We start from the raw sequence: 26,742 nt of genomic DNA on the forward strand, positions 1-26,742 counted from the left end.
AATAGGTGACAAAGAAAGTCAAGTCTATGCAGATGTTCCACACTCCTGTGACTTACGCTATGCAGGGTGACAGAGTAGGCATCTGTGTGACCCAGTTTGATCCCAAACTACTGGAACGAGGGCTGATTTGCACCCCAGAATCACTTCACACCATCCATGCTGCAATAATTTCCCTGAAGAAAATCCAGTATTTTCGAGGAGCTCTTCAGACCAAGGCTAAATTCCATATCACCGTTGGTCATGAAACAGTCATGGGAAGAGTGATGTTTTTCAGTCCAGCTCCTGCTGACTTCAATGAAGAAATTCAAGAGAATGTTTTTGATTTTGAAAAAGATTATCTTTATCAAGAGGAATATTTGTCCAAGGACTCGAAATCTTCAGAGGAGAACAAAGAAAATGATCAATCAGAAGTCCAGCTACCAAGACAACAGTGGGCTTTGCTAGAGTTTGAAAAACCCGTCACCTGCCCTAAACTGTGCCTTGTGATCGGCTCCAAGCTGGATACAGATATTCATGCAAACACCTGCAGATTGGCATTCCATGGGGTACTGCTCCAAGGCATGGAAGACAAGAACTACGTAGAGACTTTCCTTCCAAAGCTGAAAGTGTACAAGCTGAAGCACAAAGAAGGACAAGTGGAAAGGGTAAGCTGTTCTTTTGATGCTATACGTGGGAGAGGGGAAATCTTCGTTCTGTTTGAGTTACATATATTGGTGTGCAACAGAATTTTCACTGCTATATTCCAGAGTCTTTATATATGTTTTCTTATGTTTGTATACTTAATGTATTATATATTTCCTGTTTGCAAAGAGTCAGAGATGATTGCTTAAGAGTGACAAGTTTATTTAGGTCAATACAGTGTTAAGTAACTCGATACTGTTTTTTCATTGATCCGTTTGATGGTCTAGCCATTGTGTTCCTGCAAACTTGCCTTGTTTGTGTGCCTTCCTAAGTGGGTCATCTGTTCTTTTCAACATAACATGTATAACAGTTGACAAAACTTCCAGCTTTCCACTGATGTGTTTAACAGTCTGCAGTACATTAAAATGTAAAGATCTATGTCTTTAGATAGAGATGTGTAATATATAAATTTAATTGCTTACCCCTAAATGTGCATAGTTGAAAATTTTAGCAAGTGTTTACTTGATAAGTTGGTGTGCTAGGTGTTTTATGAACATCTGGGTAAAGAACTATTAATTTTTATTTTCCTAATCCAAAAGTTGGTTTAGTTGAACAAAACATTTAGCATTCTTGCTGCTGCTTCTCAGAATTCCATGGAAGCTGTTTTGAGTACTGAATAAGGTCTCTCCTTACTTTACGACAGGAGACTAAACACTCATCACCATAGCTCACTATGTTTGCAATTTATAGTGTAGGCTTCTTGAATACTTCAGTGTTTGTTTTACTAACTTAATAGTAAAAAATAAATGAAGTCCCTTCCAAGGGCATGATTTTGCATTAGTGAGATTCCTTTTCTAAATGCCTCACTATATTAATGAAATAGGCAATTCATATTTCTGCCCCATTCTCTCAGAGGCTTCTGTGTTGGTTTTGCTTTTCCAGAGTTTCTCCTTTGTGTTTCCACTAATGACTTTAGAGGCCATTCTTTGCGAAGGAACTAGAGAACTTTGTGGTGTTGGTTTTATGCCAATTTTGTCAGTAGGAAGGTAGTTAACAAGAGGGTATCTAACTTTCTGAAAAACTTACCTTTAAGATGGGTCAGCAGTCACTCTTCAAAACTGTTAGAAGGTATCTTGTGATTTTCCGTTGTTAGAAATGGTCAGCTACCTTTCTTTTTGCCTGATGGTGATGTTGAACGAAAATATGGAGTCCAAAGTAGTCTGTGTTCTAAGCTGCAGAGGAGGTTAGACCAAAAGGGAATGTCTAGATACCAATTCTGCTCATTTTCATTTTTTTACATTATATTCTTCTGTTGCTCTAATACTATTTGAACTCATGAAACGTTTGCCATTACCTCCACTAAAAATTTACTTGCTTGCGCATGGCCCATGCTGTTAAAATCCAGAGATGCCTGGCTTACTAAGTCCTTTTGTTTCTCTGTGGCTGTTAGGAATATGAATGAGAACAAAAGGTTTTGTGACCCCCAGAGATGTGTGGTGTTTGATTTTTTGTTTAACTGAAATGAACTGGTCTCGGCTTCTCTCTTTATTTTTGCTCCAATGCATGGCACTTGCATATGGGTGTTGAAAACTTGCAGAGTGCCAAGTGTGAGAATGTAAATTGTCTGACTGAAGTAACTTGACTGCAGAGAGCCTTGGCCATATATTTTTTTAATTTTTATTTAGTGCTATTTTTAAGTGCTTTGCCGGTTTACTTGTTCTGCTATAGATTTTACTGTGTAAATAACAGAATAATGTTAATCATATTATTCAAATTTGAATTTCTTGTGCAGAAAATCACCAATGAATGTAGGTTATTTAATATCTGGCCAGTGCACTAATTTACTAGGCTTATACATCAGTGAACTGTACAGATATAAACTCCAAGCTGGAGAGTTTGTTTTCCCTCCTTCAAATGTCACAGTGTGACCTGTATATGGGCCTTGATCACAGTCTGTATGAACAGTACTTGGCCCTGTAAATGAACAGTTGCCACTGAACCATCAGCCTATCTACGGATTAGGCTTGTCCTCAGGTTCTGGCTCCTGCAGTACTGCAGATGCTCAGAGTTGGTGTTTTCCCTGATGCCTGCCAAAAGGACAGCGGAGCAAACGCTGCCGTAGCAAAAGCTCCTGCTGTGAAGTCAGAGGGGCATGCAGGGACTCGGGAGGGCTGGTGGGAAGAGGACTGGTGCCAGTTAGAGGCCTGCTGGGGAAGTACTTAGGGCATTTGTTGAGGGAGCTACTACGAAGTCTGTGCTTTCGCAGAGCAGAGAGCAGCAGGAACAATTGGGTGGTACAGCGACTTTTTTTAGTACACAAAGTCACTAGCTAATAGAAAATCTGAATCAGCTGGACCCACCCTGCTGCTGGTGGATGGCTGGAGATTAGGATCGCTGAATTTAGGGTGTCTATTCTTGGCACCGGTACAGGAAAATTTCATTCTCTCTGTCGAGCAAGGAAGCTCCCCCCACCTCACCTTCCCTGGGGAGGCATTAAAAATAAATAAAAAATCCGAATTACCTTCATGAGAAGTGAACTTTTCTTCCAGAGAATACTGCTGGGGAAAATCGGCTTCAGAACTTCCTGAGAGGCTGGGGGAGAGGAGGCCGGGTGCGTAACGTCTGCCCGCCCTGCTGCGGCAGAGTTGGGCCATAGCCGGCTGAAGTGCTGCAGCCCATCAGCTGGGGGCTCTCCCAGGCCCCCGCTTGCCACTAGAATTGAAATAAATTCCCTGCAGTTTAACCACTGGTTTGCCCAGGAGAAATCAGGCGTTTATGGTTTGGCTTTTTGTTTCTGTTGGGATTAATTTCAGAGCACTGACGGAACAGTACGAATTGTGAATTCATTAAGTTTCAGCATCACGGTGCTTTTTGTGTCTCCTGTGCACAGCACCCCCCTGGATTTTAAGGTTTATTTTCTTAATAAAAGGTGGATATTTATTTCCAAAGATGTTTTTTTGGCTCTCTGAGAGCAACGTTGACATTTCTGTTGTTTCAAATGGAAATCAAATCCATGAACTAGATAAACACCATATTTTTTAAAAGTCCAAATCATACATAAACTAGCCAATGGCCTTGAATTAGTACATTTTATTGGAAACTTATGCATAAGCTCTCTGGATTTTCTTACCTGCTCCATTGATGGCAAATGTTCTACAAAAATTAAAGTGTCCTTCCACTTCTTTTGCACTGCTCCCTTTCCTTTTGGTATCTTGCCTCTCTAACACTGAGACTGAGTGGAGTGCTGGGAAAGAAAGTGTGACAGCCCACAGGGATCTTGAAATTTACCTCTTTGCAGTGTATCCTTGAGCCCCTCTCTCGTGTTCTTGTTCATTTATGCACTAGCTGAAGGGTTTTGGGTTTTTTTTAGGTATTTTACTGTAGTATCTCAGAAATTTGGCTTCAAAATATTTTTTGTCTTAGTGTTGTCTGAAGCCCTGCATGGTGTAGAAACCGTGCTCTAACCAAGATGGTAAATTTTTGGGGTCTGCACCCATGCTGGAATTGCATTTTGGTTATGAAGGAGTCATGCAATTCAAACTAGGGTTATGATTGTGCTTGATGCAATTAAACTGTTGCAGAGATGTGTGGATGGTTGTGTTTTGCTTTAATACAGATTTGTTTTGGGGTCAGAGTAAATCTTTAGGGATTAGCATTAAGGAAAATCAGAAGAGGGCCTTTGCAAAGGTTCGTATTTGCTTAACTTGATTTTAAAGTTATATGAAACACTAGTTCAGTTTGCTCATGCAGAGGGGACTTGAGAGGGAAGAAGTACAGTGGAAGGAAGTTTCTGTCAAGAGTGCTTTCTTGCGTGGTTATGTGGAGGCAGGCTGTGGCCCTCTGGGTACTTTCTTTTGCAAAACCTTGGCTGCCTGACAAATGTACTTTAAATAGGAAAAAGTGCTAGGCTGGCAACAAGTGGCTTGTACTGATTTAAAAAAAAAAAAATAAAAGCAGAGCTGGGAGTGCTATTGTGAACACCAGCGTTGCTTTAAGGATAGTGATGTGGGAGTCTTGGTGGAAAAAAAAGCAGCAAATGAGATGCTGTGAAGAAAGTTTGTCCCTTGGAATGGTGGTCATGAGGGTGGGCTTGCAAAGCTGTAGCAGGTCAGCAGCCCCTGGAGTCAGACAAGCAAATTATGAAGGTAAACAGTGTCTGTTGTCCTTGGTCGTGTGCCTCTGGAGAGAGGCTGCTCACGTACCAGCCCTGCTCAGTTCTGCGGGGGAAAGTCTTGTGTTAATCCTAAACATCTCTGAAATATCTTCCTCTGATTTTTTTTTTTTTCCTACCTCGAAGCAGCATCACAGCTTAATTCCAGTGTGACTCACGAAGCAGTTACTCAGTTCCTGGGATAAATCCTTTATGTTTATCATATTTGCTCTCTGACTTCCATGGACATGCAGGTTGAATGCAGTGAATTTCAACTGAAAGGTGAACTGTACAAGTGCATCATGCTTTCCTGCATGACTCAGATATTCTGCCCGTTTTGAGAAGTGTTTGCACAAGCAGGGTTTATCTTAGGATGGTTGTCGCAGGGTCCTATTGTTAAGGATGCTCGTAAATCAGTAGTTCTTGGGGAGAGACAAAAAGAGAAGGAAAACTCTTGCCTTGTTTGCAGAGCACAAGCTGCACCTTATGCACTTTCAAGCTTGTTAAGTGAAAATAAATGCAGACCTCAATTGTGATTTTTTCCCATTTCAAGCATAACAATGTTTTTTTCTACGAGAATGGGCTTGTCCTTCCTAAAGATAACTTTTTTCTATATTCATCTGACGTTAAGAAGAATGAATTCTCTGTGTACTTCAATGTTTTCATGTATTTTCTTCACTATTTGCCTTGCTTTTAGGCTGTGCTTACTTGATGGTAATCAAGTTGCACTTTGTTTCTTCAGCAGTTTCCTTTCATGTGTCACGGCCATGGGGCTGTCCTAGTTCCTATTCACAGCCAAGCTGTTCCTGAGTTTTGTGGGTTGCTGGATGGTGAATTTTCTTATTTTCTTCTTATGGGGACTGGGGCCATCGTGTAGCTAGCATGCTCAATTTCCAGAGGATCACTTATTGCCTAATAACAAGGTGTTACTGATTGTTTGAGTATTGGTGTGATCTGAGTGTCCCCAAGGAGAAAAGTATTGTTGCAGGAGCGAGATGTGAAAGCAGGGTAAGTTATCAAGATTTTTATCAGAGAGGCAGAGCATCTGAGCGGAAGATAAAAAGCTTATCTTTCAGCATCTTTTAAGTGTTGTTTTTTTTCTCTCACAGTAGGATAACCAGAGTTGTGTCAGAGCAAATGCATTTCTTGAGTGGTCAAATGCAAGATCTTTGTCATCACCACTTAACAGATCCTTCTGGCCTTTCTGAAGAGGGGATGAGATGGTGGAGATGAGTAATAGTAAGCAGCTGCAGGAAATCTGTGAGGAAAATATTATTTAAATATGTTGACTACCAGCCTATGGTATACCCAAACTATGCTTTAGCGAGTTGGTGTTTCTGAGCAGGCATTTTGAAGTGAAGTGGTTGCGAAAATGGCATTTAAAAACTTTAATAGTTATCAGCCATATTTTCGTACAGCTCTGTATGGCTTTTTTTATGACTGAAAATACCAACATATAATTTACAGAGTGCACGTCAAGTTCATAATAGCTCAGCCACACACTAAACCAAACTGCTGAAGGAGGAAAAATGGACTTGCCTATGAATGAAGGGGGTACATCCAACATGGTTCACGTGAGGCATGAGGCCTAGCTTTAGGGAAGGTCGCCTTTGCTTGGGGATAAGAGAAGATTTCTGAGGAGAGGGTCACGTGAGAGCAATTTCGGTATATTTTTCACTGAATTCTTTCCAGATATTAGTAATACCAGAATTTGTTTCACAGGGTTGTGCCCATGCACTGTATGTAAACTATTTGTCATGGAAATGCTGTTCCTTGCATTTTCTGTTGCATAGTTGTGGTGCTGCTAGGAACAAGAAGTAAATTTTATCTGCTTAGGTAGTTGGATTCTTCCATCCAACTTCTGGATAGGGGACATTTCGTTGGCTTACTGGGGCTAAAGCTTTGCTGTTTACTTATAGCTGCACTGTAGCTCCAGCAGGATAGCAAGTAAAACACTGCATCAGTCAGGCAACGACAGACACTTCGTGCCACAAGATCTGGGTGACTGACGTGGTGTGCAGAGTCATGTAGGCACAGGCAGGCAGGGCCTAAGACCAGGCCGATCAGTGAAAACTAAAGGAGTGCTGCCTGCAGGCACTGGCAGTGACCTGGGCTGTCCGCAGAACCTCTGTGACTGCGGCTGGGAGAAGCGGTGGATGTCACTCCATCTACTGTAAACATGCAGACGCCACAATTAATATTTTTCCTGCTTTGAAGTCTGAACATGAGTTTGTTTGGTTCTGCTTGGCTGCTGATGGTATGCTAAATACAGTAATAATACAGAGATGAAGGCAATCAGGTGAATAAAAGCGCACAGCACATTCACTAGTTAAAATGCACTGTAAAATAGGAATATAAAAGATGCATTTATTTATTGGCTCTTGTTCTGTTTCTGAGTAAAAGGTTTTGTGAAGGAAGCTGAGTGGGGGAAGGGAGGGCTGTATGCTCATTACACAGAAATACCATTTTTGTTAAACAGCACTGAGAAGAGTGCTGATTTTTACTGACTGACGCAACATATGGATTAACAGAGTTTAATAAATTTGTCAAAAAAGTGTACCAGCGAAGTCACAGAATCTGCTTACTCATATGAAAAGCGTGATATTTTGTTCACTCACCAACAAAAGAATGGCATGTTCCACATGACTGGGTAGTAGAATTTTGCAAGGTTTGAGTAACACCTATGGTTATTATTTATATTATTAAATTTAAAATGCAGACATGCTTTTGGGTCTTACAAGTGTATGGACAGCTGGTCTTGATTTTTCTGAGGTTGTGTAAGAGTCACCTGTGGGGGAATCGGTTTGTCAGTAAGGCAACCAATACACCATTTTATTTATTGGATACAAAAATAAATTAAGAATGTTACTTAGGTTGCAAAATCAAGTACTTGAAAGTTAGGAAATACCAGATTTACAGTTGCCTATGCAACATTAATTCTGTTCCCCTGTGCCTCTGCTCTGTGCACTTAATAAGGCAGGGTTCCTGTGAAATTTTTTTGGATGTGGTCATGTAAAGACTATATCATGGGGCATATCAAAGAGGGACAGGAATAAGGTTGTATGGACATCTGGCATTTCTTAACTTCTTAAGTGCTCAATTCTGCAACTTAAATAACTTAGGTTTTATATAAATGTAATTTCCTAGGCATTTTTAAAGTACAAAGGTAAAGTGAAACTAAAAACACATATTACTGAACTGTAACCATCCCTCTACTGTATGCCTTCACTAGGATTTGAATTACAAATGTTGACCAGCGTAGCACAGATTTGTATGGCTCGATATCGTGAGCTGTGTTAACCAGGCATCGGAAGGAAGCTGCTGTCCAGGAGAGATGACGGGCTGCTGGACTTGGGGCAGGGGGTCCAGAGGGTGGAGCTGCAGATCGTCAGGGGAGGGGACAGACTTGGGGGGTTTGTATGTCCGTGTGGAGTCTTCAGAGAAGGATACGAGTCCGTTGAGTTGGCCCTCTCCTCTCTATCACTGTTAATTGCTCTTGGCGACCCTTTGCTAGCCTGTCTTAATTCCCTGATTAATTTTCTGTGAGGATTTTTTAAGCCTCCGTTCTTTGTTTTCCTCTGACCTCCCCAAGTTACATCTGGGCAGTTTCCTGTAGAAAAAAAAATTACTATCACTGTGCTTGTTAACTTACTGCTATGCACCCATTAGGCACTGTCCAAAATGAACTTTGTCTTGTCTCGCTGATGTTTCCTTTTGAGTGTTTAAAACCTCAGAGCCTGAGGTTGCCATATTAAAATACTTCAAAGCGGTTGAAGAAAATGTTTGAGTGTTCTTCAGTCGTGGAGATACAACCAGAGTCTTTGTGGTTGATCAGAACCATGGCCTGGGAGCCCTCCCCAGTTTGGGAGTCTTCTCTGCATCCTTCCATCACGGCCAGGTTGAATTTTAAAAGCTATGCGGCAGCTGGTGTTGATGTCTCCAGGCACGCATGGGGTACAAACAGAGCAGTAACATCCTCATATACCTTTACAGTGCATGTTTCCTTCACCTCTTTTTAAATTCAGTCAGGTCTGGTACGCAGCTGTTACTCCCTTATGGGCAGACTCAATAATAAAGACTCCTCTTCCACTACCGTGCTGGTTTTAACCAGGTTGTAGTGATGGCAGAATGCTCAGGGAAGGGAAGGGTGTTTATGGCCACCTGTCAGAAATTCCCAAATGCAATTGCACCTTTACAGGGAAAGAAGGCAAAAGGCAAAGGAAGGAAGAGGTTTCTTTAATGCGAGAAATGTGGCTGGGGAGAGATGTGGCCATCTGAAAGCCAAAGTCGGTGGATATGTGGAGGTGTCCTTGTGCTGGGTTCTTGCTCTATTAGAAAAGCAGTAATGAGACATGAAGTACAGAAGGAGATGAACTTTTCTTCTCATCTGTCCTCGATGGATCTTCAAAGGCGGAAATTTAGTCTGTTTGCTTGGAAGATGATGAGAAGGTCTTTAGAGCCCAGCACGCAACTAAAAGCTTCTAGTGCTGGAGGGAATTCCAGGAAGAAAAGCCTCTAATACTTTTACGTTGATGTAAGCTCTTAAGGAAAAGATGTAGCTGACCAAATTTTTCTTCGTACCAAGTCCTTCACCTGTAGGTCTTGGTAATAAACCAAAAACTAGAACAGTCTTTGGAGAATCAAACTGCAAACCCCATTATCAATGAAATCCTGTCAGTTTCTTTCTATTTTGTCCTTCTGCGGCCTCACGTACAGCCATTTCCTAAATGCACAAACCCTTTTTAAAAAAAAGAGTAGGAATTTGCAGCCTCCAAAATATTCCCATTTCTGACAGAAATGGAAACTGTTCTGAAACTTTTTCTGGAAACAAATGAGTTCTTACTGATCATGATGATGTCTCAAGTGTACTTTTTCTAAAGTACAGTAAGGCAATAAAAATACTTGGTATTTTCAGATTTAGTCTTATATTTTTTGCTCCTTCCCCCCTCCTGTTTTCTGCTTTGATTTCAATGGATAATTTTGTTTGCTGAAGATACTCCTCAGACACGTTTATCACTTTTTAAAATCTTTTTTGCTAATTGAAAACCATCCATAAGTTGAATCAGAAAAGGTTGCTCTTTTCTGTCTTTCTAGCATTCAATATTTATGTTTTATTACCTTTTAATATAAGTTAATATTTTACTTTCTCTGAAATCTTATATTTCCTATCTCACTGTAGCACTGGTTTGTTTGATCTGCAGTTGCGTGCTTCAGTTCTGATCCTCATATTTCTTTCCAAAGTAGTGTTAAGATATGAAGTTATCTGCCCTCAGAATGCATGTGACAGATTGTTTGAGGGTGTTCAGATGACAGTATTTTCTAAGCTTTCTTAAAAATGAGGGTGGTTTAACAGGGTAGGTGGCGTAGCTTGCTATTCCTGCTCAAAGGGAAATCCCATAGGTCTTCCTTGGCGTTACACTATGGTTTGCACTGGGTGCCAGTGCATGTAACTGCGGTTTTGTGAGCAATGTGCTGTAGCAATATGCTGTGTACTAAGCACTGCTGAGTTGGAGAGTGTGAGGAACTTTATATTCTTCTGTGAACTTTTTGGTATTAGCACAAGGGTTATTTGCCAGAGATGTACGTACTTCACCTATGGTTATAAAGTGCTATTTACTTTTTTCCCTGCAAACACAAAAGCCAAGTGGGAAGGGATATTTCATAAACTCAGTGCTATTGTGTCCTCTGGTCTAAGCCATAAAACAAGAGTAACAGAGACGTTCCCTTTGAACTCGAAATCCCTTTCTAAGCTGCTGATCTAACCCAAGTGAGAGGGGGAGACTATACCAGCCAGAAATTTCTCTTCTGAGTATTTCTCCCCCTCCCGCCCCCTTTTCTTTTTTAAAGTCCTTAAGTGAGTTTGATGCTGCACCTCTGCCCATAAATTTAAAAAAATATTATCGTAATGTAGGTCAGTGAACTGAAACGCCACTGTACACCATGGGGGATTAAAGTCAGAGAGGCAGCCCTCTCCCACTCCCACTAGGTCATATGACAATATAAACAAGAAATGCAAGGAGCCTTCAGCTTTTTCTTGCCCTAATCCTTTGTTTATGCAGCACTTAAACTGACTTTTGGGGTCGTCTCTGTCTGGCATTAAAGCCCTAAAGCTTTTTGAAGTTTCCCTGAAGTTAATAAAATTAGTCTGCCCTCATTGCTAGGCCCCTTGCTGCTGCTTCAGAGCAGACTGTGCGTATCCCTTACTGTCTTTGCGGCATTTGGCTTTTTAAGTTAATAATATTTTATAACAAAAAAAGTGTTTGAGAGAAAAGCAGAAAGATCTCCCAAAAGGCTATTCAGCTAATAGGCAAAGTGATTGCCATTGTAGATGTTCTGAGAACTCAGAGGGGATTAACTTAAAATCCAGCGATTGGAGGTAAATTACTGGTAAAGTAATTGGAAGTGTTGAGTTTCAATCGGCAAGAGCAACACACGTTTCTGTGGCTTTTTACAAACAAAGACTAAAAAGTCTATTTTTTCAGTTATTTTTTATGAAATTGTCTTAAAGCCGAGAAAAATTGCTTGTAGCAATTATCTCCAAGCTCTACCTCTTCAATTTATTTTCCTGCAGAGAGCGATCAGTTACCTTAGTTCTTGTTCCAGCAGCCATCTCTCGTTATTTAGTCGTCTTCAGGGGTAAATTGGTCATAGGCTGATTTGGGGTGAATAGATATTATTAAACATATAACAATATCTAGTGTAGGGGACTGAGACCTCAGGATATAATGGTTTTATTCCCAGTAGGCATGCAGGCAAGTTGCTGAGTGCTTTCTATCTCAGCACTGCTAAAGCTGTTATTTTTCTAATGGCATATACAAATAGAAGGAATAATGGAGGCATGGACACAATAGTAACGATTGGCTGAAGGAGGTGTTTTTTTCATATTGACCAGCCAGGTGAAAGAAGCGGTGCAGCTGGAGTCCTCAGTTACCTTGCTGGACCCATGTGTACAAGGGCAAAGCCATAAAAAGCACATTTAAAAAAAAAAAGTTTTTTGAAAAATTAAAAGGGTATTGAGTATGGCAAGCCTAACTGGTGATGGATTTTGTTTTTGTTATATAATCATGTGCATGTATTAACTGTAGTTGTCACTACTGGTTTACTCAGAAGTGCCTGTTGCCTGTAGCATCTATAGAAATTGTTCAAGGGTGGATTTTTTTCTGACAGTCTTGCTGGGGAGGCTAAACTGAACTGTGCTGGCAAAGTACAGTTGTTCACCCTGTAATGCACTTTTTAATTAAGTCAAATTTAACGTTGAAGCACTCTTGGACAAATAAAAGATGTTTATATTGTCTAAAGTTGGCCTCCTGGGCCATTTTGGGGGGTAACTACAGAAAGCAGATCTGTGGAGGAGCCTCACTGGAGTGTCAGAGACTGCGTTTCAGACACAAGGGAAGAAGCGCGTAGCCTGCAGTGGAGGGGAGGGGGTGTTCAGGTCTGAAATTCTTGTTTTAGGAATAAAAGATTTATAGGAAGAAGTAATATTTTTATTTGACCACCTCATACAATGGGAAAAATGATGAATGTTTTGAGAACGTAAGTGCAGCTTCAGGTTGGAATTAACAGCTTCTTTTTCTGATAGTCTGCTACTTCAGACCCAAAGAAAGGCAAGTGTGCCTGAAAGCTTATCTACCCCCCACCTGTATCAGACGCTTCAGTAAAAGACATTATTCGGTTTTAAATTTAAGCCAGAGGTTGCCAAGCAGTGATACTACCATTATGGGTTCACAAGCTGCTTGGAAGCAGTTTGGTGGTGTGGGGAGAAAAGGGGGAAAAAACAAAGGGAAAAAAATCCTGAACCTTCTGGTAAAAAAAAGTCTGGGAGCGGATATTCAGGCAACGAATGTTGTTGAGGCATCTGAATGCTTCTGCCTACAGCTTTGACTCCTCTGCAAGTGGAGCTAGTGGGGCTGCCTTTATTTATCTCCAAGCGAAGGAAGGGCTGCAAGCATCTCCGTCCTGCGTGCGCGCGGGGCCTGGGGCAGGGCGAGGTGCTGCCATGCTGCTCTGGGGTGAGGCTGTGCTCACTGCACAGCCGTTTCGGGGCTGGTTACGGCTGAGCAAGTAAACCCCATTTCAAACAAAAGGAAACAAATTTAATTTTAGATTTAGGGCGATATGATGAGCTGAGATTGTTTGGCCTTAATATAAAGGCATATGATGAGCTGAGATTGTTTGGCCTTAATATAAAGGCGTACGTATTTAACAACAGTAATAATCAAGAATGCTAGGGGTTTGAATCTGTGTGCGCGCTCCTGTTTGAGGAATAGGCTTCCGGGGAAGGAGAGCAGCTTAATAAACCTGCAACACTTCAAGGTGCCATTTAAATGGAATAAGGGGACTGTTCAAAGTCAGGTACAAATTTTGACCATTCTAAGTTCCTTTAAATTTTTCTGTGTTTAACTAAAAATTGCTCTCGAGATAGGAGGAGCAGCAGCTTCTGCCACCAAAAAAAAAAAAATCACAGGAAGGTTTAAGTAATACCTGCTTATTTCTTTTGATAAGTAAATAAATGCTCTTGCTGTGGCTGTGAGGTAGAGTAACTGCAGACATTAGGTATACAAGGATATTCACACCTACTGGATTAGGCTCACTTGACTGCACCTTATACTTTGTAATGCCTGAGGGAGGGTTGTTTATCTTGCCTTACCCGCCAACCTTGCTGCTTCATGTTCCTGATAGCTTAATTAAGAATCCAGACTTGGAATGGTTCTTCCCACTGGGTTACAAACCTTGAAATTAAAATTGGATACAATGGTCACAAGGCTTTTAGTTTAACAAATCAATGTGTATGTAAAGGTGAATATTTAAAAGGCTGTATTTAGAAACTCTGAGTAATTGTCATTTCTTTTAAAGTGTAGCTATTGGAGTGCAGTTCTGGAGCTACGAGACAGAAATGTTTATGTTGGAGATAATGTACTTAGCTGTAGGACAAGTAATGGAATAAACTTTGTGGGCATAGGTACTTAAGTGACTTTCATGGAAAGGTTTCAAGCAGAAAAGAGATCTTTATTAACTGATCTTTGCAGTGTGTTCAGATGCAGGGTTTAGTCTTTCTGTATTAAAAGAAAGGAGGTGAAAGAAGAAATTTATTAATTCATAGTCTTCTATAGTTTTGGACACTAATTGCCTTAAGCTCAGCAGTTTAGATGACTAATCTAGAGTTTTTTGTTCATTTGGGGATAAATGGTTTTCCAAGGGCGGGGTGATAGAAGTCACCAGTGTATCTCAGATATTTTTCTTGTAAGGTTGTAGATTCATAATGCCCTATTTCTTTTGCAGGTCATGGATGATTACAGCGTGATTGGTCGTTCATTGTTTAAAAAGGAAACGAACATCCAGATTTTTGTGGGCCTAAAAATCAAACTATCTACAGGAGAAGATGGAATAATAGATGGTGGTTTTGGACAAAGTGGCAAATTTAAAATCCGAATTCCAGGTGGGTGCTCAACAGCTGACATACTCTAATCTGTGTTAAGTATAGGAGATCTTCCTATATTGCAAGTCTGAATGTTTCCAATAATTTCCTGAAGTTTGTGGCATCAGATCCAAACCAGTTGGACCAATTTGGTGGATTTTACTTCTAATTAAATGATGGTGATTGACTTGCGTTATGAGACTTAATGGCCTGAAGCCACATCCCCTGTGTGTGAGTAGACTGAGGTCTCAAAATTACTTTTTTTAACTGTCAGTACCATAGAAATCATGCACTGTCCAGAAAGGTTTGTGGAAATCTCTCCTCTCAATATATGTATGGTTTTCTCCAGAACCCTTCTGATTAGAAGAAAACAAACCTGCAATCATTTTTACCTGTAGCTACTTATTAAATAGCAAATACTGGATGCAAGTTCCTTAACTCGTCTCTGTTCTGCATATTACAACCTATCTTGCCTTCAAGCAAAAACTGTGCACGCTTTGATAAATGAGTTTTTAGAGATATTGAGAGGGTTTTTTATTGCTTCTCTTCTGGTTTTATGATATTATATAGTACTGTATTTTTCATCCTTGGTGAGTTACAGCGAGGATTTATGCCTCCTTAGCTTAGAGCATGGGGAATGATGGGTACTAGAGTTTATAAGTGTCATTACTATTGCTTTTTTTAAAGTAGAAAAGTTGTTCAGAGCCTTTTCAACAGGCAATAATAGGTGCTGCATTTAGCTCAAATCCGTGGGATAAGATTTTAAAGATACTAGTAGTACTTTGTTTCTCTAGCGTTTTCAGCCCATTTGTCACTAGTTAATCCTCCACCCTTTTTAGGGAGACGAGCAAGATGATTCTATTGTATAAGTGGAAAAAAAATTGTGATGTTTTATGACATGAAAAAGTCACATAAGAAGTGATCTGCAGAGTAAACTGAAACTTAGTGATTTCTTGCCAAAGATCGAATATTTTTTTGACTATTTTCAGTTTAGCATGATGCACATGAGCTAATCTTGACCCCCAGCAAATATCCTTTCTTTTGCCTTGGAACACTACTGATTAGGCAAAAAAGACTGCCATTTTCTATCCTATCTCTAATTCCAATTTTATCACCAAATGCTAGACTTTGCAAATAGCAATCATGGTGCATATTTAAAGATGTTACACGTGGCATATATATGCCTTGAGTTTTCTATTCTAGAAAAGCTTTTACGCATTCACTGAAATGGATGCTTTCAAGTAGGTGGTGAAATGATGTGTAGATGACCTTAACACTGAAAAGGGTTCAAGTTGAAAACCGAGATGAAAGCTTGCTTAAAAATGTAGTGATCTTGGTAGCTTTTCCCCCTAAAGGCATAAATACGATGAAAGGGAAGAATAACGGGAGGATGCCATTTACATTGGCATTTCTACATATTGGATGGAGGAAACTGTTCTTCATGAGACAAGAGAAGCCTGAGTCTGTCATCTTTCTGGATGGTAAGCAGGAGCTATAGGTGTGAATCAACATTCATGTTAAGAAAATCATACGCAGATTTAGAAAGTTACCTTTTGCTGTGCATACTGAGTTAATGTAGGAAGATACCTTTCACCAAGGTGTTCGTAATCTAATCTTGGTTATACTTTTCTGATGTTTAACGGTAGACCATGAAGCAGAGGGCTCTTTATTGTTCTTTCAGTAAGAATATGTAAGCAAAGTACTAGCATTTAACACCTCTGTAAACAAGCAGAATAATACAATTTAGTTTGCTTTTCTTTAGCCTGGGTCAAATATGGATTCTGTTTATATATGGAAAGAGGAGGCAATAAGCTAAATCAGCTCAAGCTAAGAATATCTCACGGAAAGAGTATCTCACGAAGTGTGGCTACCACAGGAGAAAACACAGAATTTGGAGGGGTCTAAACTGTTTCTTTAAGAGTTGCAGAGATGTGTGTGTAGGGGGAGGGCTATTGCTGTGATGCTGTTTAAGTCAACTGCAGTTCACATTCCATTGTTAGGTCAGTGTTGCTTTTTTAATGTCTGCATCCTGTTTGTGGGTTTTCTAGTCTTTTATTAAATTTAAATGGTCCGATTCTTCTCTCCCTTCTCCCCCATTCTTCAGCCTTGCCTCCACTCATATAGTCTGTAACAGTTATATTTTTCAAAGAGCTCCTTTTAATTTTTCTGAAGTTACTTCTCCGTGATTCCTTCACAAATGCGTCAGGGAGTGGGAGGGAAGGGAAGGAAACGTGCAAGTTGGAAACTGCCTTGAATTGCCTCAGCCTGGCAGTCGGTCAGTCTTGTCTTTAAAACCAGCCTTAACCTCTGGAATTGAATAACTTGTTCAAGGAGTTAACCTCGTGATAGCTGAGGGCTGCCTTTAGAAACAAACCTCCACAAAGCAATAAAAATCGAGTAGATGTACCAGAAACCTGTATCCTGATGGCTTGAGGTGAAAGCAAAGCATGGCACCTTGTAGTGCGTTGCATGAGCTGCTCTGGTCCTGCTGGTGCCCACGGCCACTAGCACTGTGCCTGCTCATGCAAGGAAGTGTTGGGCTCTCCGAGCGTTGTTTCTTGTCACTTGGAAATGGCTTGTGTTCACCTATAGATCACAGCTTGGGAACGTTGTTTTATGTCGTCCGTGGGCTGAAACTTGGCAGACCTTGCAGCTGGGAATGGCAGAATGTGGATCTGTTTCTTATTCTGGCACCACTTGTGCGCAGCAATAATTAACATACTTCTATCCCCTTTTCTGTAAAATGGGTATAATTACTATCTGTTCTGTTTAAAAAAAATAATGAAATCTAATGTAGATTTATTCCAGAATTGAAGCATTAGTATTTCTTGAAAAGTCTTAATTATATTTCTCTAGAGCACAAAAAGCACATATAGAGTACAGCATGCAATTGGAAGTTCCTCAGTCGCTGAAAGATGTCAGCAGTTTGGAAGAAATTCAGGGAAGAGCATCAAGAATGCTGAAGAGGCTGAAGGAATTGATTTATGAGGGAAAGAAGATGAAAAGAAATGCATGAAACTTGGCTAAATGATGTCTAAGTGGGAGATATGATTATCTGCAAGTATTTGAAGAACTTAATGAAGAAGAATCCCTTAGGGTGGTCCAAGGAGGCAGAAGTAAAGCTAATAACATGAAATAAAACAAAGCAAGGAGTAACTTGACTATTGAGAGATGTTACTTGGCAGATATTTCTTGTACTGTCAAATCATCTTTGTAGGAGAAGGTGATGTAGTTCCATTTGGAGAATACACACGTGTAGATAAGCCTAGCTGTTTGCTAGTGCCTGTTCCAGGTTAAAACAGACAAACAACAAGATGGTGGGAAGTAGAAGGACAGTGTATTTTTCATCTAGTTTCTGTTTTTGTCTTTGAGCACACTACTATTGCCTGAATTACAAGATATAACCTACTTTCTAGACTGTAGTGGCATCTAGTTGTTTGAGTTGTGGGTGTTTTAGTGCTTGTGGGTGTTTTGAGCTGTGGTTTGTTTCTTGTTTTTTATCGTCCCTCCCCCAATTGATGGCAGACCCCCCTATTCTGTAGGGGTTGCTTGTAGAGCTATTTGTGTTTTAACTGTAAAAAGTTTCAAGGTGTGTTAATCGATAGGGTGATGATCACACAACCAGTCTGGAAAGTAATCAAGTACCTAAAGAGGGGGGGACATAATTTTTAATCTCATGAGAGAGTTTTGTTTCATTTAACAAGCTGCTTAAAAAGCGGAATTTAAAAGCAAGTTTAAAGTACTGTGCTTTGTAAGTAAAGCAAGAAAGTGTGTGTGTGTGAATGTATGAGTGAGCTGTTGATGAGGTGCTTCTTGCTGAGGTGGGTGATATGTGGCAGCTGTTTTATTTGTAAGTGGGAACACTTATATAGTCAGGGTAAAGGAGTGAAAAGTATTGGTCGCTTTTGAAATCAAGAACAAGTTTGGGGAGGCAGGAACTATGTGCCTCTAAATACCTTACAAACAACTAAATGCCTTATTCTAAGGAATACAAAAAGCTAACAATGACAGTCTTTGGAAAAAGCGTATTTCAATGTACATTGCACCTAGGAATGTCATGCCGGTTGGTAAGAAATTCAGAGGAAAGTTCAGTGAATCGTTTGAATAACTTATTGCTAATTGTGGATTTTGTTTAACTGTCTCTCACCCAGGAACTGACCCTGTAAAACTCTACTTGGTTTGCAAAATCATACTGTGGTTTGATAATTCTCATGACACCTTTTAAGAGATTGCCTCTAGATATGCCCATTTTGTTGGTTCTGACACGTTGTGTTTGTCTTGTTTAATTATTGTGAAATATAGTGACTTCTTAAATCTAATTGGAACATGTGATATCTGTGGCATAGTTCACTTTATTTTCTGTCTCTCTTTACTGTCTAGTTGCTACAAAAGCGTTCATCTTCTCTGATGCACTGTGGTGTGTTTGACTACAGTTCTTCTCTCTTTGACTCAATACAGTAAAAAGGGCTCTACATGAGATGAATTCAAAGCTACGTTCTTTCTTAATGCAAGAGAAGCAGTGCATATCTAAGAAATTCCTAACAGCTGAACACACTTCTGAATTGAGCAAATTTCAATACAATAAAATGCATACTTTTCGTAAGAAGAGATACAAATGAGAAAATGAGAATACGTGTTTTTTTTTTACTTTGCTGTTCTTTGTAGCTGTACCTGATAATGGTAGTTTTAAGTTTCTTATAACAGGTAAAGACAAACTTGTTTGTGACTATGCCTTTTGTTGCCAGTAACTTTTTCTACCTTTCGTTTTTAAGTGTTATTGTATACGAGACAGCAAGTCTGTGTTCAGTGTTTCTACTACTTGCCTTGATAGAAGAGTAAAATGTACCTGAAAGTCCTCTCTGAAGTAATAGTATGGATGTGCTCCTTGGTTCAGGAGGCACAATGGCTCTGGGATCCTGCAGTGTTGGTATAAGATGACAAAAAGTGGTAAGAACTAACCAGTGCGCTTTATTCTTGAGAATCGCTCATACTCTTATATGTGAAAGTAAGGGTAGAAATGCTAAATATGTTTCCCCCTTAGCGTATTGTGGAGAATGGTATGCCTTTGTAGTTTGGTGTTTTTATATTTTGCTGCATACTTTGTCCGTTGGATAAGATCCCACTCTGGCTTACCACGTAGTTAAAGCCAACGGGAAAGTCTTGATATAAGAACAGTAGGTGAACAGCAGCACTTCTCTGCATAATTTCAATTCCTGTTAAAAAGTGTGGGTTTAGAAGTTGGACTCAAGTCAGTTATTTTTTCATATTCCACTTAAGCAAGGCAATCAGGTAGAGGCTAAATAATATTGGGGAAATTGGAATTATGCAAAGATGGAAAAAATACAATAGGAAAACGTGTAGCACGTGATTTCCCATAATTTTCCTTTTAGAAATATCTAAATTTTGTTGTGCTTTTATTTTTTATTGAGGTGATGTCTTGCTTTCTTCAGGTGGCTCTCAGCACATCAATGCAGCTGGCACTTGTGGAGTATTAGTTCCAGTTTCTTTTAAACAACTGTTGGGGAGGAGTATTAAATAGTCAACTGTAAATAAATGTCATATTCCCAGCTTTGTAATTTGGAGGGCAGTCCTTACTGACATCGGGGGAACGGGGTAGGCTAAACCTTTTCATTGCACTGAAAATAATTAAACATCCTGTCACTAAGCAGCATACTTCTTGTGGGAGATCTTGACATTTGGAATTCTTTGCTTGTGTTGCATTAAAATAGGATAATCTTCTCTCAGGCCAAATGAAATTTAGGCACATTTAATGTCCATGTTTGCCCAGCCTGGCTCCTCTTTTAATAAAAGAAAATAAAAAATTGTTGGCTGCAAGGGTCTGGTGGGTTGCCATCCCTGTCAGTATCAGGTGAGGCTGAGCAGGATTTCAGTCAAGAGGAAAAACAAAAGCCCAAGGGCAAAGAAATCTGTGTAGCTGTGTTTTATTTAAAAGCTGGAGATTAGCTCTGCTTGTTCTTTCACAGTCTCTCTTCCCCTACCCTCTAAAACAAACAAAACCTAAAATCCTTGAGGGGTACTTCAAGCATAAATCTCCTTCTTTCCTTTCTGTGGAAGTTGGCTAGTGCAGCATGGACAGAGGCTGCGAGAGGCTTGCTGCCAGGGAAGCATCGCTTCCCTCTATGATCCTCTCTTGAGCGGATTAAACTGTAGCAATGTAAAAGTCCTGGTGACCACATAGGAACTGGGAGTTTGTGTTGTGTTTATATAAAAAAAAAAAAGGTTGGCCTGAAGGAATGAAACCTACCTTTTAAGTGGCGACATCCTGCAAAGCCCGTATTGACCTTTGGAGCTGAATATCCAGATTTATTGACCTTAGAGTGTTTTGTGCAGAATCAAAGTCAAGATTTACACGCATTCCTTCTGAATGAAAACAGAAGTCAAGGAAGTGTTAATTTATTAACTGGCTGCCTGCCTCATTGATGGTAATATCAGGAGATCTTGGTCTTGGCTGTAATGACTGAATTTTAGGGCCACGTCTCTCATCGTAGAGCTTTAAAAGGTGATGTGTTGACTGTAATATCGGTTTGCAGTGTAGTTGGTAATGTGTGTTAGTATAGATAGGGCACCCAGGGAAGATTAAGACTCATCTTTGAATATCAAATTGCCATCGGAGTGTTTATTTGTCAGGTTGCTCTTCTGGGATCATGCAGACGCTGACGATGGAGGTATCAGGTACCAGGTGAAATAGTGTGAGTGCTTCTGGGGAAGAAAAAGGTCCAACTCCTGTGTAAGCCCTTGTGTTGGGTACGGTATAGACTACACAACTGTAATATATTTTCCTATCAAATATTTCTGCCAGCAGTTTCAGGCAGTGGTGTGCAGGGTAGAGGGGGGATTAGTTTCTGATTTGTGGATGCTCTAGTGCAGTTACTGGAAAAATCCAGTCTGTCTCTGTGCTCAAGGTTGCCCTCTGCAGATGGAGGCTGTAGACATTTAGCTGCCAAAAATCTTTTCCAAGGGCACGCTAACTGACATTTTCCTGTGGTTTTTTTTTTCCGCCTTAAGAATAGCATAGACTGTTCTAATATCCTAAAATGAAATTTCAGGTCCCTGTTGCAAAGTAGAAAGATGCTATAGTTAGAATTTGTTTATCTTAATTTGAGGATAAAATGTAGATCAGATAATGTGGTCAGAGCTTGGGAGACAATTGTGGGTTTTTACAAGTATTTTGAAACTGAGCAGTTGTTATTTCAGTTGGCAGTGACATTGGTAGTCAGCTGTCCAAAGTACTCATAATGGTAAGCCCCCAAAGAATGACTTAAAAAAAAAAAAAAAAAAGAAAAAAAAAAAAGAAAAAATTAGGTAAAGATTGTTTCTTTTCTTAGATAAACTTGGTTCATATATATAAGATTCTCCTAAGCCACAATAGCTAGATACATAACTTAAACTGAGATTTGCACTCAGTCGCATGTTTTTTAGGATCTGGGATTTCAAAAGAAGTGCACTTATCTGGAGATTTGTGGTAAAACTGAGAGCTGGTAATGCTGCTGCTTATAATAACCTTACTTCTGTGTAAGGTCTCCTGTGGTCACAAGTCTACCCGCTTAATCCAGGTTTTGTTATTTTGGGGGAATGTAGCTATTGTGAAAAGTTGCACTCCCTAAGAGAAAAGAAGTGCCTTGCATATTTAGGCCTGCTGCTTTGCTGATCTTTGAATAATTACAAGTACTACTACAAGCTACTTGGACCCTGTTGCATAGTCTAGATCGTTGACAGGCTGCATCTGTGACTGATGTAGCTGGGCAGGCTGCTGAGCTCATGTTTGCCACCACATCACCACTAACCTATCCGGTGACCTTTCCCAAATTATCTAATACCTTTGTGCCTCGTATTGCTGCTGTATAAACTGCCAATATCAGGCTATCGTGAGCCTTGCCTAGAGTGCTGAGGAAATTCTCTATTAAATGGAGGGGTTTGTTTATTTATTTTATTTTGTTGTGGGTTACCTTTTTCAATGAAAAAAGGGGGGGGAAAAAGTTTGTTTGGGGGTGGCAAAATTAAATATTCAAAATCAGGAAATGAACAAGTTTATTTCCCCTGTAAAAGTAATCCTGTCCTATTTTGTTTGTGTAATAGTTGCGAAGTTCCATAAATGGACAACTACAAAATAAAGCTATATTCAAGTTTGAAAACTTTTGCTGCATTGCTGTTTAGGATACGGTATGCTTTAAGTGGAGAAGCCTTGCTAAAGTAACTACAGACCAAATATCCTGTTCTTATAGATCAAATTCTGCACTTAATTTTGACCTGGCTGGGTTTACGCTGCTGAAATTGCAGTTTGTATTAGAACATGGCGTGGAACGTGATCGCTCTTTCATGAAATACTACAGACGTTTGGTTGTGTACTAGACACATGAGCAAGATGCATGTGCTACCTTCTGTTTGTGTTTTTGTTGTCATTTCTAGGTGTTTCATTTTGCAAATTCAATACTCTCTTACTATAATCTCCAGTGCAAAAGTATTTTTCTCTTTAGGAATATAGCTAACTTTTTTATTATGTGTCTGTATAGCTTAGCTAGGCAACCTTGGAGCACCAAAAATTAAAAATTAAAAGCAATCCTGTAATATCTTATCTCCTACAGCAAATGAGAATATCCATTTTTTTTTGTTTGTTTAATTCTCATCTAGTTCAACATAAGGACCCTAATACTTTCCACAAGTTTGGGATGCTTCAGTGTGTACCTTGGAAAAAATACTGAAGGGACCAGGCACAGTTTCTTCAGAAGTGTAACTAAACATGTATATCTGTTAGAAGTGAAATAGACATTTCTATTAATTTTGGTGGAAGTTCACTGCCATTCAGTTGTTAGGTGCTGTCCTTTTGGGAGAGAAAACCCCCTTTTCTTGCTAAGGACTCAATGGATGTCAGTACATCTAAATGTGAGGGATTCAGAGAATCACCCTGGATTCAGTTACAAGACTAGTGTCCATACAAAGGACTGCCCAAAAAAAAAAAAATAGTAGTTGTTAAATGTATCAGATAACATGCGTGGGACTTGCATGTTTTGCAATTGCTGCCTCTATTCCTTTAGATGTCTAACATGGAGTTTTATTTTGAAGGTTTGTGCGTTCCAGTGAGAGATGACTGTGCAGCACTCCGTGCCTAGGCAGAACATGGGATTTTGTGGCGAGCTGTTCATGAGGAACTGATTCTATTCTACCTCAAGTGGCCGAGTTTTCCCTGAGAGCCCTCCTACTTGCTTACTTAAAGTAAGGAAGTAGAATCCATGAGATCTAGATTGCGATCCCAGGTCTGCAGTTTGTTTATACGTGACCAAAGAGGGAATTATTTCCCTCATCTTTTGCTTTCTTGTGTGCAAGATGGGATGCTACCATCTCTGGGCGTTACAGTCCTCACTCATGGCTTTGCAGTATTTGGGTGGAAAATACTTATATTCCCAACGTTTACATAATTTACCTTTGATCCTGTTAAATATCTCCACAAGGATAGATCATGCATTCAGATTGCTGTCTTACAATGAAATTTCTCTCCTGTTCTGTAAAGTGTTTGTGCTTATTTACTTGATTTTGATCGTTCATCCCTTGGGCCTTTCACCTTCCCTTTCCACCGGTGTTTGTTCTGATATCTTTTTGAAGTCTGAGTAAAAACATGCACCATGAGGGCTTCCTGGAGGCACAGAGCTTTGTGGTTTGCAGATTGCAGGCTATTTGAAGTATTGACTTGGAACAGTGGCCAGTGCTTAGTGGATTTGAGAACTGGCATGTGACAAGGATGCTAACCTTGAGAGGCTGATCTGTGTTTTGAGTTTGGGGACAAGAAATAGCTTTTCTTAATAGCGTGCATTGATTTCAAGGAAGTCTGTGTAAAGCAGTCTTTGGTTTGTGTTTTCACAAAGGGTTTTCAGTGTTTAATAAAGAGTAGGAAATAACTGGAGCTTCAATAGACCTGCTTTGATAGGGGGTCTGCTGTAACATGATTTTGTGTAATATTGTGCATAAGCGACAAAAGCATTTCCTGCTTCCAGCTACAGTATTATTCCATTTTTAAAAAAGCTGAAGAAAGTCCTTAATAGCTGGAATAAAAGGTATGTGTAAAGTAGAAAAAACGTCATCCTGCCTAGAAAAGATTTTCTCCTAATATCTGAGGTTGTAACTTCAATCACAAAAATTCTGTGTTGCATATGTTTGAGCTTGGGATTTTATCACTTTTTTTTTTAAACCTCTGAGCCTTCAAATCACTCTACCCCTCTCCTGCTTGTCTTCCCACCTCTTCCAGGTTAGAAAATCAAGACAGTTTGCTAATTCAAAGAACCTTTTCTTCCCTGTTATAACTGATTAGTTTCCCAGTTTCATTTTTCTGATGTTACCCTAATCTTTGTACTTGCTCTCTCTTCCACTCAGTTCCTTCTGTGTTTGGCCACTTACCTCGTCTTACTCCTGCAGTCCCTTCCTGTGCCAACCATCCTTGTCCACACAATGCAGAGCAGCCTCAGCTGCTCTTTGTTGTTATGAAGTAAATATATTAACAACTACAGAACCCCAAACCAAGAAAATGGACCTGTGCCATCCCTTCAATTACTTGTTTCATCCGAAATTGTCTGTCTTTGTATATAAATGAAGAACGTTTGTATGGTACGGTCTTCTGCTTGCACCTAAGGATTTCTAATTTAATACTTGGCTTTGCTGCCACATATATATTTACTTCTGAATGCATTTGTTTACTTTCTCAGTTTTCAGTCTGAAATAAGAATAACATTCCTTTTTTCTCTTTTGACCAGTAAATGTATGGGTGTGTTAGGCTAGGGACTGTTTGTCTGTATAATCCTAAAGTATCGACTCATCAGGATTGGTATTATAATATGAATGCAGTGTGAAGAATATACGTTTGTTTTTCTGATTGCTATAAATTATCTTTTCAAGCGAGCATAATGGTAACATGGGCTATGCCAAGTGGTGTGTGCCAGGTAGCATTACTAGCACGAGAGAAAGAAGACGTTTTCAAGGACTGAAAATGTGCTAAAGAATGAAAGTTCCTGCTGACAGAAGCAGGCTGTATATCACGAACTGGGGATTTTCTTTTCATGGCTCATTACAATTGACTGTTCTCACAAGTACCTCCTGAGAAGATGTACAGAGATTGTAGTCCCTGTGGAGTTTGTGTGGAAACTGATGCCTGGTTCCCCGGTCCCTGACTATTTTCCATGGTTTTTCTTGATGTTTTCCTTGTTATGCTCTAAGTAAATATTTTGAGGACGCAATGTAATTGGTTTTAGTTGTGTGGTGTTTTTCTCTTTTTCTGTCTTGGAAGTTGCGCACGTTCAGAGCAGGATTGAAGTTTTGCTTGATGGAAAGAAAGGTATTAACAACTGTTACTCCAGGACTGTTCAGAGAGACAAAAGTTTATAAATCAAGCAAAACAAAAAAACACAAACCAGCCCCCCACCAGAAAGGCAAGAAGTGCATTTCTTTTCCGATTGTCAACAAAGTCACATTAATTAAATAAGGCGTTTCTAAGGGGTGTGCATAAGGGGACGCTGCCTTTATGGCAAAGACCGATTTTTAAATAGACTCAGCTCTTCTCAGCTGTGCTTTCTGTCCTTCAGCACACGTATTCCACGCTCTGGATCTTGGCTGGTTGCACTTCTGAGACTGAAAACAGAGTTATGAGACCTGTTTTTGAACAAGACATTGAGCGACCACAGTACGCCAGTGCAGCGTTACTGTGAAAGGGAAGTTTTTTGGAGTGTTTTAGCTGCGTCTTTGGATTTTGCATGGGTAAAGCTGTTGTACAGATGGTGCATTTGCAAAGGCTGATGGAGAAGATGCAGCATGGCCTTGGAAAAACTAAACTCCTTCAGTAAATTATTGGTGTTTTTATTTGTTACTTTAAGTGAAACTTAAGCTTGGGTTTAATGACTCAGCCTGTCTTTGTGATTCTCTTTTCCTTTAAAAAAAAATGGAATATTTTAGGAACCTTTTCCATTGACTCAGCCATGACGAAGGCCAGATAGAAATATGTTTTTGGAGAGAATACTAAGATATTTATAACTTTTAATGCTTGCCAGTTCATTCCTTTGAAAAATCAAATGAATTTCTCACACCTGTGAAAATAGAATACCTTGACTATTTCTGTTCACTTGATCATTATGAATTTCACTAGGACTTGCTCTTAAATATATGATTAGGTTTCAGAGTAAACATGCAGGAACAAGAGCAAGAGTGATTCTCATTTAGAACTTGTTTCTTAAAAGTTCAGGGGGAAAAATCCATTTTATTTGACATTTGGAAAAAATTTTCAGGTAGATTAACAACAGATTTTAAGTGTCTTTAATAAAGCTCAAAAATCTTAAATAATATTGGTATTCATAAGGAGTTTATGCTATAGACTTTTCTGTTTTGCAAATGAATTTGGTTGAATAACTTTCTCTAATTTTCATGAGGAAAGGAGGAATGTGTAACATACACAAATGATGACTTTTAGGATGTGGGTAAGGAGACAAATTTGTAAGCTTGTGCGGGGAAGGGTCTGCGTTCAGAATCTGAAATTTCCTGGTTTTGCTTGCTGATGGTT

General features: G+C 39.7%; 1 protein-coding gene across 13 annotated transcripts in view; it reads left to right on the plus strand.

Moving 5' to 3' along the window:
* Positions 1-26,742, plus strand: part of EEFSEC (eukaryotic elongation factor, selenocysteine-tRNA specific) — a 163,969-nt gene that overhangs the window by 108,778 nt on the left and 28,449 nt on the right. For 9 of the 13 annotated variants that reach the window (XM_080606091.1, XM_080606082.1, XM_080606086.1 and 6 more), the window contains exons 5-7: positions 6-644; positions 14,054-14,210; positions 15,545-15,670. In XM_080606091.1, coding sequence (XP_080462217.1) covers positions 6-644; positions 14,054-14,210; positions 15,545-15,670 — 922 coding nt within the window. Of the gene's footprint in view, positions 1-5; positions 645-14,053; positions 14,250-15,544; positions 15,671-17,045; positions 17,081-26,742 lie in introns of those variants that run through there. The other 4 variants (XM_080606087.1, XM_080606085.1, XM_080606088.1 and 1 more) reach the window with 3 other exon arrangements.

The sequence above is a fragment of the Anser brachyrhynchus genome (genome assembly GCF_964034855.1).
Source record: "Anser brachyrhynchus genome assembly, chromosome: 10".
Classification (NCBI taxonomy): domain Eukaryota; kingdom Metazoa; phylum Chordata; class Aves; order Anseriformes; family Anatidae; genus Anser; species Anser brachyrhynchus.